This window comes from Varanus komodoensis, unplaced genomic scaffold (assembly GCF_004798865.1).
Source record: "Varanus komodoensis strain SLA01 unplaced genomic scaffold, ASM479886v1 scaffold73, whole genome shotgun sequence".
NCBI classification, from domain to species: domain Eukaryota; kingdom Metazoa; phylum Chordata; class Lepidosauria; order Squamata; family Varanidae; genus Varanus; species Varanus komodoensis.
The window spans coordinates 1,869,063-1,883,109 of NW_025336386.1; the positions used below are offsets into that span (position 1 = coordinate 1,869,063).

Sequence of the window (14,047 nt, forward strand, 5' to 3'; positions counted from 1 at the left end):
CCAGGCAGCCGCCGGGCTGCAGGCCTCGCCGGGAGGGGCGCCTGCGGAGCCGCCTGCTCGGGCGGCGCTTCGGCGGGGACCGGTTGCCCCCGCTTGGGGCCCGGTCCCTCGCCCGCAGCCGCCGGCCCGCTGGCGGGGCGCACATCCTCCGGCCGGGAAGCGCTCCGGGCCTCGGGGCTCCCGCCGGGCAGACTGGCAGCATCGCCGGGCGCCGCTGCCCCCCCGGAGGGCGGGTGCGAGGCCCGGCCCGGCCCGGCCCGGCGGGGCGAAAGCCGCAGCCAGGCAAAGCCCTTTGCGGAGGCGGCCGCTGATGGTGCATTGGCCCCAGCGACCGGAGGGGGCTGCGTCCCCTTGCTCCGCGAAGCGGGCAGATTCGGGGGAGGGAGCTGGGGTGCAGGCGCGGTTCAGCTACAGGGGTCCTTGGACGTAGCGGTCGGCGAACATCCCCTGCCGACGGCCTTCCCCAGCCAGGTGCGCGCCAGAGGCAGCTCCCCAGCCCCTTAGCCCACCTCCCCACGCCCTTTTGGGCGTTAGATTACCACCTTGCAATAAATAACTTTGCAAGGGTAAACCTCACAATTTCGTTAATACAGTTATTTATTTACAACTTTATGACTATAAAGATGCAATAAATAACTCTCTAGCCCCTTCAAGGCATGGCACTGATGCAACGAGGGATTGCAGTGATCTAAAATGTGTCCTGCAGCGAAGGAACGGGCGCTGAGCTGTGTGCCTGGGCAAGCGCTCCACCTCCCTCTGGGCCGCTCCTGTGGGGTGGGCAGGCTTCGCAACTGCAACCGCAGGATCCACTTGCTGTTATGTCTTCTCTGAAATCCTGACTTCACTCCACCGGCACTTGCCGCAAAAGGCCTGTATTCAGGAGCGTAGAAGTCCTGGGTTCACGATTCAGGGAGACGGGTTTTCCCTCTTTCACAATATTAGACCCCGGAGTCGCCCCATAAAGGGGATAGGTGGGAAGTTCAGGGCAGAGGAAAGGAAGGCCCGAGGGTGCCTCCAGAGTCAGAGTTGCTGGCATGTCCACATGTGCCCATAGCCACGTGTGCTAGTTGCTGAGGAACGTGGGTAAAGGACGTGGCGGGGCAGCTGGTCGACTGCTCTGTGGATCTTGATCTGCTATGGTGGTTCTTGCATTTAACTGGGCTGATGCTTGAATGTGGTGCTTCTGAATCCTTTGGACTGTAGTGCCTACAGCCCCAGCCAGTAAGATCTGCAGTCAGGGATTATGGGAGTCACAGACCAGAAGGTACTTGGCTGCCAGCTTTTGATTTAGGCAGTGTAGAACAGGCCATGAGCACGCATGGCTCTGTTTTCCAGCCATTTCCTGTCACACCCCCCCCAGGATCTTTGCCTACTGGGAGTGCCAGGAGAAAGAAGATTATCAAGGTGATTTCAGACGGAGTGTGTCCAGGGCACGGCCATGCCCAGCAGGAAGCCAGCTGACCACCTGCCTGTCTGCATGTATGTATATTTTGGTTCCCAGGGCCTCATTTCTTCCTCCTTGCTTCATCTTTGCCCACAGGTATATACACCTGCTCAAAATGCAGCTACGAACTCTTCTCTAGCAAGTCTAAGTTCAGTCACTCGACGCCATGGCCAGCTTTTACAGAGCCGATCCACGAGGACAGCATTTCCAAGTACTTAGAAAGATCGGGAGCTTTCAAGGTGAGCCAAGGTTCTGTCAGTCTTCATCAAAACTTCACTGACTGGGGACAGGACCTGAGGCCAGGGTACGGGGGACTGGGGTTTAGTTCCTAGGTCTTGTGCCCCAGTGTGTTACCTCCACACTGGCAATTTGGCCTGGAATTGATCTTGCTCCATCAAGTTTTACAGAGAATTCAGCCGACACTGCACTGGTTCTGCTCCTCTTTGGCCGACTGTCCAGAAGGTGGTGCTGGGGATTACTGCTTTGCGCCAGGGCATTGATGCCGTGGAGTTCCGCAGGGCTCCACCTTATCCCCCATGCTCCTTGATATCTACATGAAACCATTGGGAGAAGTCACTGATGTCAGTCACCTCTGCCTTTCACCTGGATGCAGGTGTGGCAGTGGATGCTCTTAATTGGGGTCTGGCCTTCATAATGGATTAAATGAGGGCCAATAAACTTCAACCAGATCAGATAGAGCTATTGTTGGTGGGGGGTTCTGTTCACCTTGCCTGTCCTGGATGGCGTTTCACTTCCCCTAAAGGACAGGTGTTCCAGCTTGGGGGTGCTTCTGAATCCCTGGAGTTCCAAGTGGATTCAGTGGCCAGGACTGTGCCTGCTATCAGCTAAAGCTGACACCAGCTGTGGCCATATCTGGACAGACAGGACTTGGCAACAGTTATCCACACGCTGGTAACCTTGCGCCTGGACTATTGCAAGGTACTTTATGTGGGGCTCCCCTTGAAGATGGTCCGGGGACTTCAGTTGGTCCAGAATAGGGCAGCCAGACTGCTAATGAGGACTGGCAGATACAATCATATAAAGCCAGTCCTCTGCCATCTCCACTGGTTAGCAGTGGAAATCTGGGCCCAATTCAAGGTGGTAAATGACATTACTTTAATGAAGTCATGAGCTTGGTGTGTACACTTTTATTGTTTTAATGTTTTATTATTAATTGTGGTGCTGTTATACTGTTTTGTATTGTTCTTATGTGGTTTTTATTGTTGTAACCCACCCATGTAGCTGTGTGGCTAATAGGGTGGGTTAGAAATCTAATAAACACACAAACATTGTTGGTAATTTGTTGAATTCTAAAATTTTCTTTTTGTCCAAGTGTCTCTTTAAAGACCTGATTTGTAGCACTACGAATGCATTGGCTACACCAGACGGTCCAAAACAGACTAGCAAAATTATATTGAGACCTTTTGGAGATGTTTTGCTCTTAATTAGAAGCTTCCTCCTTGAAGTTATTTGAAACGGCAATAAATAGAACAGAATAGAATAGTATAGAATAGAATGTGGGGAGATGAATAGTTAAACCCCCCACTCCTAGTTAAAAGGCTGACTATTCATCAAAAATACTGTGCTGCTTTGAACAAGAAATAGAAGCCATATGACAGAAGCTTTTAGCTAAAGTTGCAACATACCTGTGCTCGATGCAGTTCACTTCTCATAAGCATTATAGATGGATCCATGGTTATGGGTCTTGCTAAATAAATAAAGCCCTATGCAGAGTACTGCATGTAACCAGGAAAGCAATTTTAGTAGCAGGCCTTGGTGTGGAAGCACCCATTGTGTAAGAAAGTGTGGAAGGGTCTGGAATTGTCTCTCACTACTTGTTTTTGGTTGGCTTTCCCTCTAGGTCTCCTGTGGCAGGTGTGGCAATAGTCTTGGCCACGAGTTTATTAATGATGGCCCGAAGAAGGGCCAGTCTCGCTTCTGAATATTCAGTAGCTCTCTCAAGTTCATCCCTAAAGGTGAGTCAACCACAAGGCTGGGCTCTCTGTCCATCCAAGCCTGCAGAATTCCTTTCTAACTGGACCCAGGAAAGTTTTGTAAGGCAGGTGATGGCACCTGAGCAGATCTGTGTGGCAACTTCGAGACTGGTGCAACCCCATTGTGCAAGGACAAAAATTGACAAAAATTTGACAAAAATTGAATGTCATACAATTGAATGTTTCAAAGTCAGTGTCTTTGCATTGCATGCCATACAAATCTCTTCTCGCTTATTTATTTATCCACATATTTATATGCTGCCTATAATGGGATGCAGGTGGCGCAGTGGTTTAAACTGCTGTGCTGCTGGGCTGGTTGATTGAAAGGTTGCTGGTTCGAATCTGCACAACGGGATGAGTTCTCGTGCGCCTTCCCAGCTCCTGCCAACCTTGCAGTTCAAAAGCATGCAAACGCAAGTAGATAAAAAGGTACCACTTCGGTGGGAAGGTAACAGCATTTTTAGTCATGCCGGCCACATGATCATGGAGACAGTCTGCGGAAAAATGCTGGCTCCCTCGGCTAGGAAACAGGGATGAGCATCGCCCCCTAGAGTCAGACATGACTGGACTTAATGTCAAGGGGAAACCTTTACCTTTACAATGGGAGAATGCATAAGAATTGCAAAGAATGCACCTGGTGTATCTTGTGTGAATTGGAAAGCAATCCTTCCAGTTTGAGAGAAGATAGTGAAAGAAAGCTAGAATACTTTTTGCATAGACTCAGATCCCTCTGGGTACAGTATTGGGATGCCTTAGAAAATGAGAAACTTTGTGTGTTCAACCTGGTTCTTGAGGACCATGTACCCATCACCTCCCCATGGGTGGGAGCCTCTTTTGAGCAGCAAGAACTCCCTGGGACAGATGGATCCAGTGGGCCGTCTTCCCTCAGGAGGCATGGAGCAGCCTGGACCCTCACAGGAGAGGACTGTGGTCTACCCTGGTAGGAGTGGTCTTCCACCTCAGAGGCAGAGTCTGAGCATCTCTCCAGTCCCAGAGAGGTCTGCCGCCCAAAGGGCAAACCATTAACTTCTCTTTAAGATGAAGCACCCAGCCCCAGGAAGGAACACCTTTATGATATGTAGCACCTGTGCCACTCAGGAGGCACTGGGAATGTAGGCTGGCATGTTTGGCCTTGGCTTTGCTGCAGATAATATTGATTCCGAGATCTGCGTACTTTGCTCTTGTGTTTGCATCTCTGTATTATGGACCTTGGCCTTCTCCTTCAGGCTGGCTCTGTATTCTGAAGACAGTTGTCTGCCATTCCAGGTGCTTGTCCTTTGCCATGTCCCTGGCATCTCTTTTGTCTTGCCAGTACAGGCTGCACCGCTCTGGGCTTGTTCAATGGATTCCTCCATTGCAAGGCACTAAGCAAGATACAGCTGGCAAAACATTGATCCAATCTGCATGCAATGACAACACGAAGTATGGGTTGGATTGGGGCTTGTTGAGTGCGCATCCTGCACCATAGTTTAGTTATGGGTTGTTAACCAGAAACAATCCAGGAAGATAACCCATGGCTTATTGTTGGATTGTGAATTCTGGGTTGTTCATGGTTAGTCAGCCATAGTTAAACCATAATGTAGGGTTTTCACATAATGATAACCACCCATAATTCAGCAACAGCTCACAATTCAGTTGCAGCCTATACTCTGGGCTGCATTCTCTGAGAGCCAGGCTTGCTCCAGAAGTGGAAAGCACCCGGTGTTTCTGAGATTAGGCAGTGGGATAGATCAGATATCGGGGGAGGGGGGAGCAAGTGATAAATACTAGAACTGAGAAGCTTCTGGGAATGTGGCAAAACTTCCTGGAATACTTTGGGACTGACTTTTCAATTTATTGAAAAAGATGATGCTATGCCAGTATTTAGCTTTATTTTGAAACTCTCCCAAATGTGATTCCTTAGAATCGCCGGGTGGAGCCTTACTGCATCTGCTTGCGTTTTCAGTCCAGTTGCAATGCAGCCCTATCATTACTGGCCTGGAAGTCACTCCCCTGGAGTTCTGTGGCACTTCCCAGCCTTTGCCGCATGATTCCTAGAGGTCCTTTCCAAGTATGACTTTTGCTCTCTCTGTTTCCAGACAAAGGTGAGAAGAACTAAAGGGAGCGAGCAGGCTTTGCCACCGGCCCACCCACGCTGCTTCTGGATGAGCCGTCCAAACAAGATCCTTCGGCATGACCCTTCCACATGGGATGGGAATTGTTTCTTCTCCCACCCCAACCATTTTTTCAAGGCAGGCAGGATAGAGGTTAGCAAATAAAGACATTTTCCTACTTCCCACCATTTTTTACAGCTGTGCCCAGGAAGGCATTCATTTCCTGCTGCTTTATGCCTTCCATTTTAGCAGTATCTGATTTCAGAACGTTGTCCCATCAGCTGGACTTCCCCTCCCAACTTCTCACTCAGGTGGAAGACCAACTCAGGTGTGCCCGGCTGCAGGGGTCCGGATGTTTGCTTCCCTCCAAGCAGGGAGCCATCCACCTCTGAGGTGCAGTATCTCAGGAGGTAGCTTGCTCAGGCCAGTGTCCCTTTGCTGAAGTTAGCACACTCTAAGGTGAATTTCAGATGCCACGAATTCTGCCCGACCTGTATCACCCCCTGAGAAACACTGCCAGCACCTGGTTAGCCGCCTGCATTCCTGGCAGCCCAGCTTGGGATGGGCCAGAGTTTTGGATTCAACCCCCTCAGCAGCCTGCTAACAAGTCCTGCAGCCACTCAGGCATGTTTCCTTCACCTTGGAAGTGCCGTTGGCCCTGGGTAGCTGCGTGTGTCCTGAAGGAGTGGGTGTGAGCAACTCGGGGGCCTCCAGAGGGTCAGGTTTGTCATGTGGGTCCCCAGCTGCCTTCAGTCCCTTCTGGAGGCGATGGTGAATACACATGGTCACTGCGCCGAGAAAGCGCCCCTCGCATCGGTCCAGTCTGCAGCAGCCCAGCAGTTGTGCTCCGGCAGCAGCTCTGGCATTGTGCAGGCTCCTGGACGCACTTCCAGGATGGTGCTGCTGCCTGCTTTCGGGGAGGCTCCAGCGCAGCCCTTCTGTGCTTGTACCACCCTGAGGACAGTCTCAGGGACGGGCTCACCTGGTCCCAGGGCCTGGGCATTCCGCCCATCCTGTGGCCGCCACTTTTTCTGGCCCTGACCTCTTCGTGAGCAGGCCTTCGTGGCATATGAAGCCATAACCTGTGCTAAACCAGCCGAGTTGCTTCGCCCCCACCGTTGCTGTGGGGCATTTTCCAGTGTGGTTTCATTGCATGAATTGCCCCACATAAACCCTTCTGCGGGAGGAGGGGTAAGGAACTCCTAGATGAACTGCCCGGAAAATGCACCAGGCAATTAACATCAGATTGCCAGTATTTTTTCTGATATGGCTCTTGTGCTTTTAGGATGCTTTTTCCACTGTCATGTAGGTTTTGGCCTAGAAAAGCTTAACCTGTGAAATATCTGCCTGTGAGGCAGGTGTTAATGCCACAGAGGCTGTTTTGGAAAACAAAAGCCAGCATTTTGATTGCCATTCAATTTTCACATGCTTTTCTAGCTATTTTTATGGTTAAGAAGCAAATTGGACATAATTCTGAGATTGGCTTGTAGCATTTAACAGCAGTTTGCTGTTAATCTCCAGGTTGCATTTCCATTTAAGTTGGGACAATGGAAAGGCTAATAAATAACCCTTCTGGTTATTCAATTTTAAAGTAACACAAGGATCTACTGACCTCACCTGTGCCAAGAACTTCTAAGTGCTGGAGGTTACCTGACATGTTGGATGGCAGTTTCCCGCCTTGGCCGAAGTAGAGGGAGTGATGTGAGTTGCAGGCCATTTTTCTGTCTAAACGTGTGCTGGGTTGCCCCCGAGGTTGCTTATTTTGCAGCACCTGCGTATAATGAGCGTATAAACGGTTCTTGCCTTGGCAGCAAAAAGCTGCTGGGTCAGGGGAGGCTAGAATGTAGCCCATCATTTCATACTACTCAGGGTCTACGTAACGAATGTAAGAAGCCATCTTTACCTTACGATGATCCAAGGGCTACTGTGTTGGCACGGAGCAGCCAGCATCGATTTCTTCCTCTGTGCCTTGTATCGCAACAAGCGTCCTTCCGGGGCCTGGAAGGAGGGGTTCCTGCAAGGCACGGGCCTCTTTGACTCGTCTTCCAGCTGTTGACCGACACGGTGGCTGCCCCCCAGGCCACATGCACAGACTCGGGCTGAGGGCGGCAAGAGTTGCTTCAGAGCCGAGAGAGGAGGCAATGCCTTGGTTTCTGCCTCCGTTGAAGCCGGCAGGAAAACCAGCTTGCGGGTCTGCAGCAGACATTGCCCATGTCCATCTTGGGCACCCCACGTGCCCCCGGCTTCCTCTGGTGGGGTCCCCTCCTCGCTGGTGCTTGTGGCTACGAACCTCGTCATGCATGGCGCAAAGGGGATGCCAGCTGCCCGAGCCTCAGCCGAACGGGGAGGGCGACAGACCAGCGAGGGAGTCCATGGACCAGGTGCTTGGCCAGCGCCTCTTCCAGCTGCACTTGCAGTGGCTGAGTGAAGGGGAAGAGCTGCTTGCTTAAAAGGCACCTCGCTTTGAAAAGGGGACGCTCCTGCAGGCTCTCCTTTTGCCTGTTGTGTTAATTGTCTGCAGTCTACAGCGGGAAGCGTTCCTACGTGCAGCACCACCACTGCAGGCACCGGGAGGGTCATTCGCTGCTTAGGCCGGGGTGTGAACTGGCGCTGGGGACTCGGTCGCTTTGGAAGGGAGTTGAGGAGGGGCCGCTCTTTTATCTTGCTCTCGCTTCTGCTCAGGTGGATTTTGCTGGCTTTTTGATGGTATGGCAGGTTTATGAACGGAAGGTGCACGAAGGTAAAGGCAAGATACACAGCATGAGCACTCATCCCTCCCATGCGGCAGCAGTCTGGAAAGAGTCGCGGTGACCTCTGCTTTGCTCTTACCAGCCTCCAGAAAGTGTTCCCAGGATGACTATGGAACTTGCAAGAGGAAGGCACTGCATCTCAGCTGTATAAATGCCAAAGCCCGGGAGGGTTGAGAACCCCGCCTTGGCACTGAAGGTCCCATTTCATTTTGTTGATTACATTTTGCTCCTGTCCAATAGCCAAGGCACTGTGAGTGGTTTACAACAGTTACGGTGATAAAGTTGCAATATAATCTTACAGAGACTTGTATCTGGCCCTGTGATTGGTTGACCTGTGCTCTGGGTTCACAGATGGACACCACCTTTGTCTGTCTTGCCTCCGGTGGCAGGTACAAGGGGAGATATCTGTGATCTCAGAAATTCAACTCTGAATGTGATGTTCCAGAGTAGCCTCTTGGTTTGGCTGTTCTTCTCCCACCTGTGCAAATATGGAGCCGGTCAATAGAACAGTGAATAAAATCCTTGCAGACACAAGTGCTCCGCTCTGTTTGTGCTGAGTTATTGAAAGATGTCATATGGTTGCACATGGACTGCTCCCTGGGGTGATTTAGTGCTTTGCATCAGCGCCTGGCCACTTGGTGACACCCGAGTGCACAACTGGAAACATCGCCCAAACTGCAGAGGCAGAGGTGGCGTTTCCATGCGCAGCTGCATAGGGCCTGGCATGAGATAATGACAATCCCAGACACTTCACCTCTTCAGGCTGGGGGAGTGAGGCAGGTTTCACAGGAGGGTGAATAGAACTGGACTCCATCGCTGGCCAAATGCTCAGGGTTTGGCCTCTGGTGAGTCAACTCTGAGTCTCATTCCTGTCTTTAGGCAGCCCCGGACTGCCAGTTAACTGCCCATAATTAATACACCTTAAAACAAAGCTTATCCCCAAAACTGTTCTAGACGGGTTCGGTTTGGGTTTGTAATAATCAAAACATTTGAAGCATTAAAAAAAATACATATACTGCATCACATCAGAATACAGCTTGCTAAAACAGCTCTGCCAAAGAATCTTGGCTCTGAAATCAGTTAACAGGAAATAGAATTTCCGAAACCCTTTCTAGACTTTGTACTAATTAGAAGAGATCTCCTTCTAAGCACCGAGAGTCCATTTTGGTTCTGAGGATGCTGTTCAGCAGAAAGCACAGGCCTGGCATGTCATCTCAAAAGAGGCTCATGTCTTCCAAATTTCAGCACCTGCTTAAGCCACGTTGTACAGCAGGGGTCCTCAAGCTGTGGCCTGCGGGGCCGCCATGCCCATTTAGCAGGCCCACCACAGAGGTTGTGGACTCGCCGCATACGTGGCGAGGCAGCGCCTTGCTCATGCAGAGATGGTTTTGGACTCGTCTGGAGAAAAGGATCTCCTTGCAAGCAAGCAGGGAGGCCCAGCAGGTTTACTGTGGGGTGAAGCTGTGTTCCAGCCCAGAAGGGAAAAGCCCTGTGGCAGTCCCCATGTTCGCTTATTGATTTATCACATTAAATTCCTCCTTTTCCCCTAACAAGGAACTCGCGTGGTTCACACAATCATTGTCTCAGGCTTATCCCCACAGCTAGAACTGTCCTGAGCAAGCAGCTGAGCAAGCTACTTCTGGGACTCCCTGGGAAGCCAGTCAGAACTTCCGCAGCCAGTTGGACCCCAGCCGGACCCTCTTAAGGCCCGCGGGTTTCCTTTGGGACGCTCCTGCCAACACAGCGCTTAATTCATACAGGGAGAGATGCCGGGTCTTGAGAGGGTTGCTTCCTTGCCAGGGCTGCTTTTTCAAATACAACAGTTTTGGGTAAGGTGCTTTCAGCTGATTTTCTCCTCTTGATTCAAGAGAGAATTTCCCACACCGAGTGGCATCCAACCAGCGTCCCCTCGCATGATTACCTGTGCGATGCACACAGCTGGAAATAGGTTGGGCACACACAAGCCCATGCTCTACATGCGTGTTTGCGTATCACGGCAAAAGAAACCCAACCGTTGTGGAAGAACTTGATGAACTGAATGGTGACTGTCTTGGGTTGTCATGATTTATTGTAATACTAGAAACAGCGCGAGTCAGAAGGGGTCTCCCGGGCCATCTAGTCTGACCCTGGCTCCAGCTGGCTCCACTCATGACATGCCCACCACGTGCACATCCAGCCTATCCTTGAACACCCTCACCGGTGGGGTCTCTACCACCTCCTGTGGAAGCCCATGCCATACCCTCGGGGCACTTTTGGCTTTTTATAATAAAACAAAAAAGGCCTGTAGTTCCAGAAAGATAAACTGCTCCTCCTGCTGCCTCACCTCTTACACCTTCTGGAGATACGAGAGTAAAAGGAAACTGTTTCTCCGCAGGTTTTTCAAATGTTTTGAGTGTGAGTCTTTTCTAAGCAACTGCAAGCTGGAGCCAGCAGTTTAAAAAGATGAACAGTGTAGTCTTTTTATGTTATTTATGCATTATTTGGTTTCCAGCCTCTCCCGTTAGACACACGGCTCCCTCTGGTGGTGGTGGGGAGTTACAACGATCTTGTTCAGGCGGAGACAGCAAAAGTTCCCTGCAGCTTCCAGTATGCCCCAGTAGGGCTGGCTGTGGGATGCTGGGACGTGCAGGGCTTCTTTGCTGCAATGAGCAAACGGGCTCTCCCCAGCACGCAGTTGCACGTATGTGGCCCCCTGCTGGCATGCATGGCTCTGCGGGCTGGCCGCAGCCCCACGGCACATGGGGAGTGCACGCTGCAGCGTGAGCCAGCAGGACGGGCGCCTGCTGGGCGTTCCAGGCAGCCGCTCCCAGTGCTCCCTCCTGTCTGCATCCGGGGCGTGTGTGGTGGGCATCAGGTCAGGGCACAGGGCCCAGGCAGTCGGCACGATACGCAGGCCCATTCCAAATCATGGCAGGCAGTCCAGGGATCAAGGTGGGAACACAAGTGCAAGCGAGGCCAGTCCAAGCAGAGCAGAGCAGCCAATGCCAGTCAGGGGTCGGAAGCCAGAGAGACCAGCCAGGGAGAAGCAGGTACCCGGGAGGGACTGGAGCGGAAGGCTGGAGCAGGTGAAGCGGGTGATGGTCCAGAAGCAGAGGCAGGAGCAAGGCGAGGGGCAGAGCTTCCAGGAGGCACAGGGAGCTCCAGCAGCATCAAGACCCCTCGGTGCTGAGGCAGCAGCTGAAGGGAAGAGCCCGTTCTTATTTAGCTCTTCCCTCAGGTCTCCCAGGTGGAGCTCATAAAATCTCAGGTGGCTGTGATTGACCACGGCCCGGTCCTGAACCACCTGGGCTGCTGTTCTGGTCTCTGGCCAGGAGAGGGAGCCCCGGTGCTGCCTCAGAACCTCAGACCTCCTTTCTCCCCTCCCTGCAAGCAGGCATGCTCATTCCTGGGGTTCCCCCGGAGCCCCCCTCATTCCTGTTGCTCCTCTACTCTGCCAAATCCGCGGCTTGGCCAGGGCCAGTGGCGCTGCTGCTTTGCCTGGCCTGCACGGGCTGCACTCTTCCACTGCCCAAGGAGGCACACGGGGGCAACTGGCTGCGGGGGGCGGGGGGAGGTAAGCCCTCCCTGGCAGGTCAAATGGTGGAGGGTGGCCTCTGGAAACCCTGCCAGAGAAATGGCTTGGCTCTCGCTGATTCCAGATCTAACCCGCTTCTCTGCCCCAGTGCATGCCTTCTGGAATTTAAAATAGGGTGATAATGTTTAAAGCAGATGGACTCAGTCGCGAGCCGAACAGCTGTCAGGGGGCAGTCCCCTGGGGTTGCCCGTGACTTTTGAGACTGGGTGGGTGCCAGGGCTGCCCTCTTGGCTCCCTGTCCCTCAAACATCTTCTCCGGGAAACTTTTACAGTCTCGAGGTGTGCTTCTTTCCATGCTGATTGCAGGGGCGGAAAGACCACCCCCCCATCTGTGGTCTGAGAGCGTTTTTGATCTAGGATCCGGGAATCCCACCTGCTTCTGGATGTCTAGAGGGCCACAGGATCTCCCCATCTGCTGAAAAGATACCTCCAGCAATGGACTTTTACATGAATGAAAACATACTATTTTGTATGAATGAAAACATATTCTTATAAATGCTCATACATTGTATTCCAACATTGTAGATGGAATACAATGCACCTTAAAGGAGGGATTGCTTGCTTAGAGAGTCCTGCTGGGCCATTGATTAGTGGAATAGAAATGTAATAAATGAATGAATGGTCTCTCACGAACAAACAGGGTCTTTTTGAAGAAGATACCTGATATGACAGAAGTGCATCAGCACAACAGAAACGATCCCTCTTGCTTCAGAAATATTTTTCCTCTAATGCAGAGCACAGAAATCTCATTCGCTGAGCAAGCGACCTCCACAGGCTAGTCCATTTTGCATTTATTTAGCGGGGTTCTTTTAAAGAGAGCGTTCCCTCTCATTTCTGTGTCTCCAACAGCCAGAGGAGAACAGAGCCATCCTGCCAGCAGGTGCTCCACCCTCCCAGCTGCAGGACCCGCTGCGTCCTTCCTCTCCTTGGAATCTGCGCTGAGGCATCTGCTCTACCACAGACGTGCTCTCATTTTAGCGCGAGGGCTTAACACGACGACGGTTGCAGAGAGCAACTGACAAACATGTCAGTACCGCCAGCTCAGGTGTAACTCGGGCTGGTGCAGAGAGCCAGGAAATAGGAACACTCGGAAAATCGCTCCCTGTTTCTCCCCGCCCCCCCAAGAAAGGGAGCTGGTGTGCTGCCTGCCTGCACATCCACTGTGTAAGTGGCACTGATCCCGTGCCCTGTAATATTGCACCGGAGGAGCCTGGCTTATATCCAAGAGGCGCTTCTTTTCTGCCTGCGCTTTGTGGAAGCTGGGGCCATCACTCTTTGCAAGAACACGTGCCCAGGCCTGTTTTGCTCCCGCTGGTGTCGAGCTGCTCTTCTCAGTTGGTTGCACGGAGAACTGTAAGCCCTCGCGGTGATGAACACATTTACCTTGGCAGCAGGAGCGTGATCAGGGCCCATCTGCCCTACCCAGTTCTGGGCGCCACGACCCAAGAAAGATGCAGGCAAGCCGGAAAGGGTTCGGGGGAGGGCGGCAAGGGTGGCCCTGGACGGGACAGGAAGCCCTGTGAGGAGCAATGGAGAGACCGGAGTATGCTGAGCCTGCGGAAGCTGGGTGGCACTCTGCAGATGCTTGAACGGCTGTCGCAAAGGGGAAGGACAAGATCTCTTCTTCATCATCCCCGAGTGCAGGACTCAGAGCAATGGGCTCAAGTTTCCACAAGCCGGAGAGCAGGAAAAATGTCCTGGCTGTCAGAGCAGCACGACAGGGGAACCATGACCTGGGCAGGTTGCACCATGAATCTTGGTTCCCGGATCTTGGCTTCCTTGGAACGCGCCCTGCCCTCTCCGCAGGGAAAAGCAAGTCTCAGCCCACCTCTGTGAGACACCCCCTCACGTACCTGCATGTTGCCAACAGATCCCCTCAGATCCCGGCCTCATCAGATCCCCCATGCGGTGCTCCCCCCCGTTCTGCCTTGAGGCAAAATAGCCTTTTAGTGCCCGTGCCTGACGCCCCACCGGACAGTCAGTGAATCCTGCTCCTCCTCCTGAAGCGATCCCACCGCCTGTCTCCCCTTCCTCTTGCTATTTACATGTTGCTAGAAGCCCCTTTTGCTGTTCCTGATACTTTCCGCAAGTCTCCGTAGGGTGTGGCCGCCCTGCACTGGCGGCATTCAGGATGCAGCTGGAAAGCCACTGGGAGCGACGGCTTAACTGGAGTCCTGCCCTGAGCAGGGCTG

At 52.5% G+C, this 14,047-nt stretch overlaps 1 protein-coding gene across 1 annotated transcript in view; it reads left to right on the forward strand.

Moving 5' to 3' along the window:
- Positions 1 to 8,815, forward strand: part of MSRB1 (methionine sulfoxide reductase B1) — a 9,757-nt gene extending 942 nt beyond the window's left edge. The window contains exons 2-6 of the mRNA XM_044452535.1: positions 119 to 313; positions 1,541 to 1,683; positions 3,306 to 3,420; positions 5,517 to 7,232; positions 8,214 to 8,815. Coding sequence (XP_044308470.1) covers positions 119 to 313; positions 1,541 to 1,683; positions 3,306 to 3,420; positions 5,517 to 5,536 — 473 coding nt within the window. The 3' untranslated portion in view covers positions 5,537 to 7,232; positions 8,214 to 8,815. The remainder of the gene's footprint in view (positions 1 to 118; positions 314 to 1,540; positions 1,684 to 3,305; positions 3,421 to 5,516; positions 7,233 to 8,213) is intronic.
- Positions 8,816 to 14,047: the final 5,232 nt, after the last annotated feature.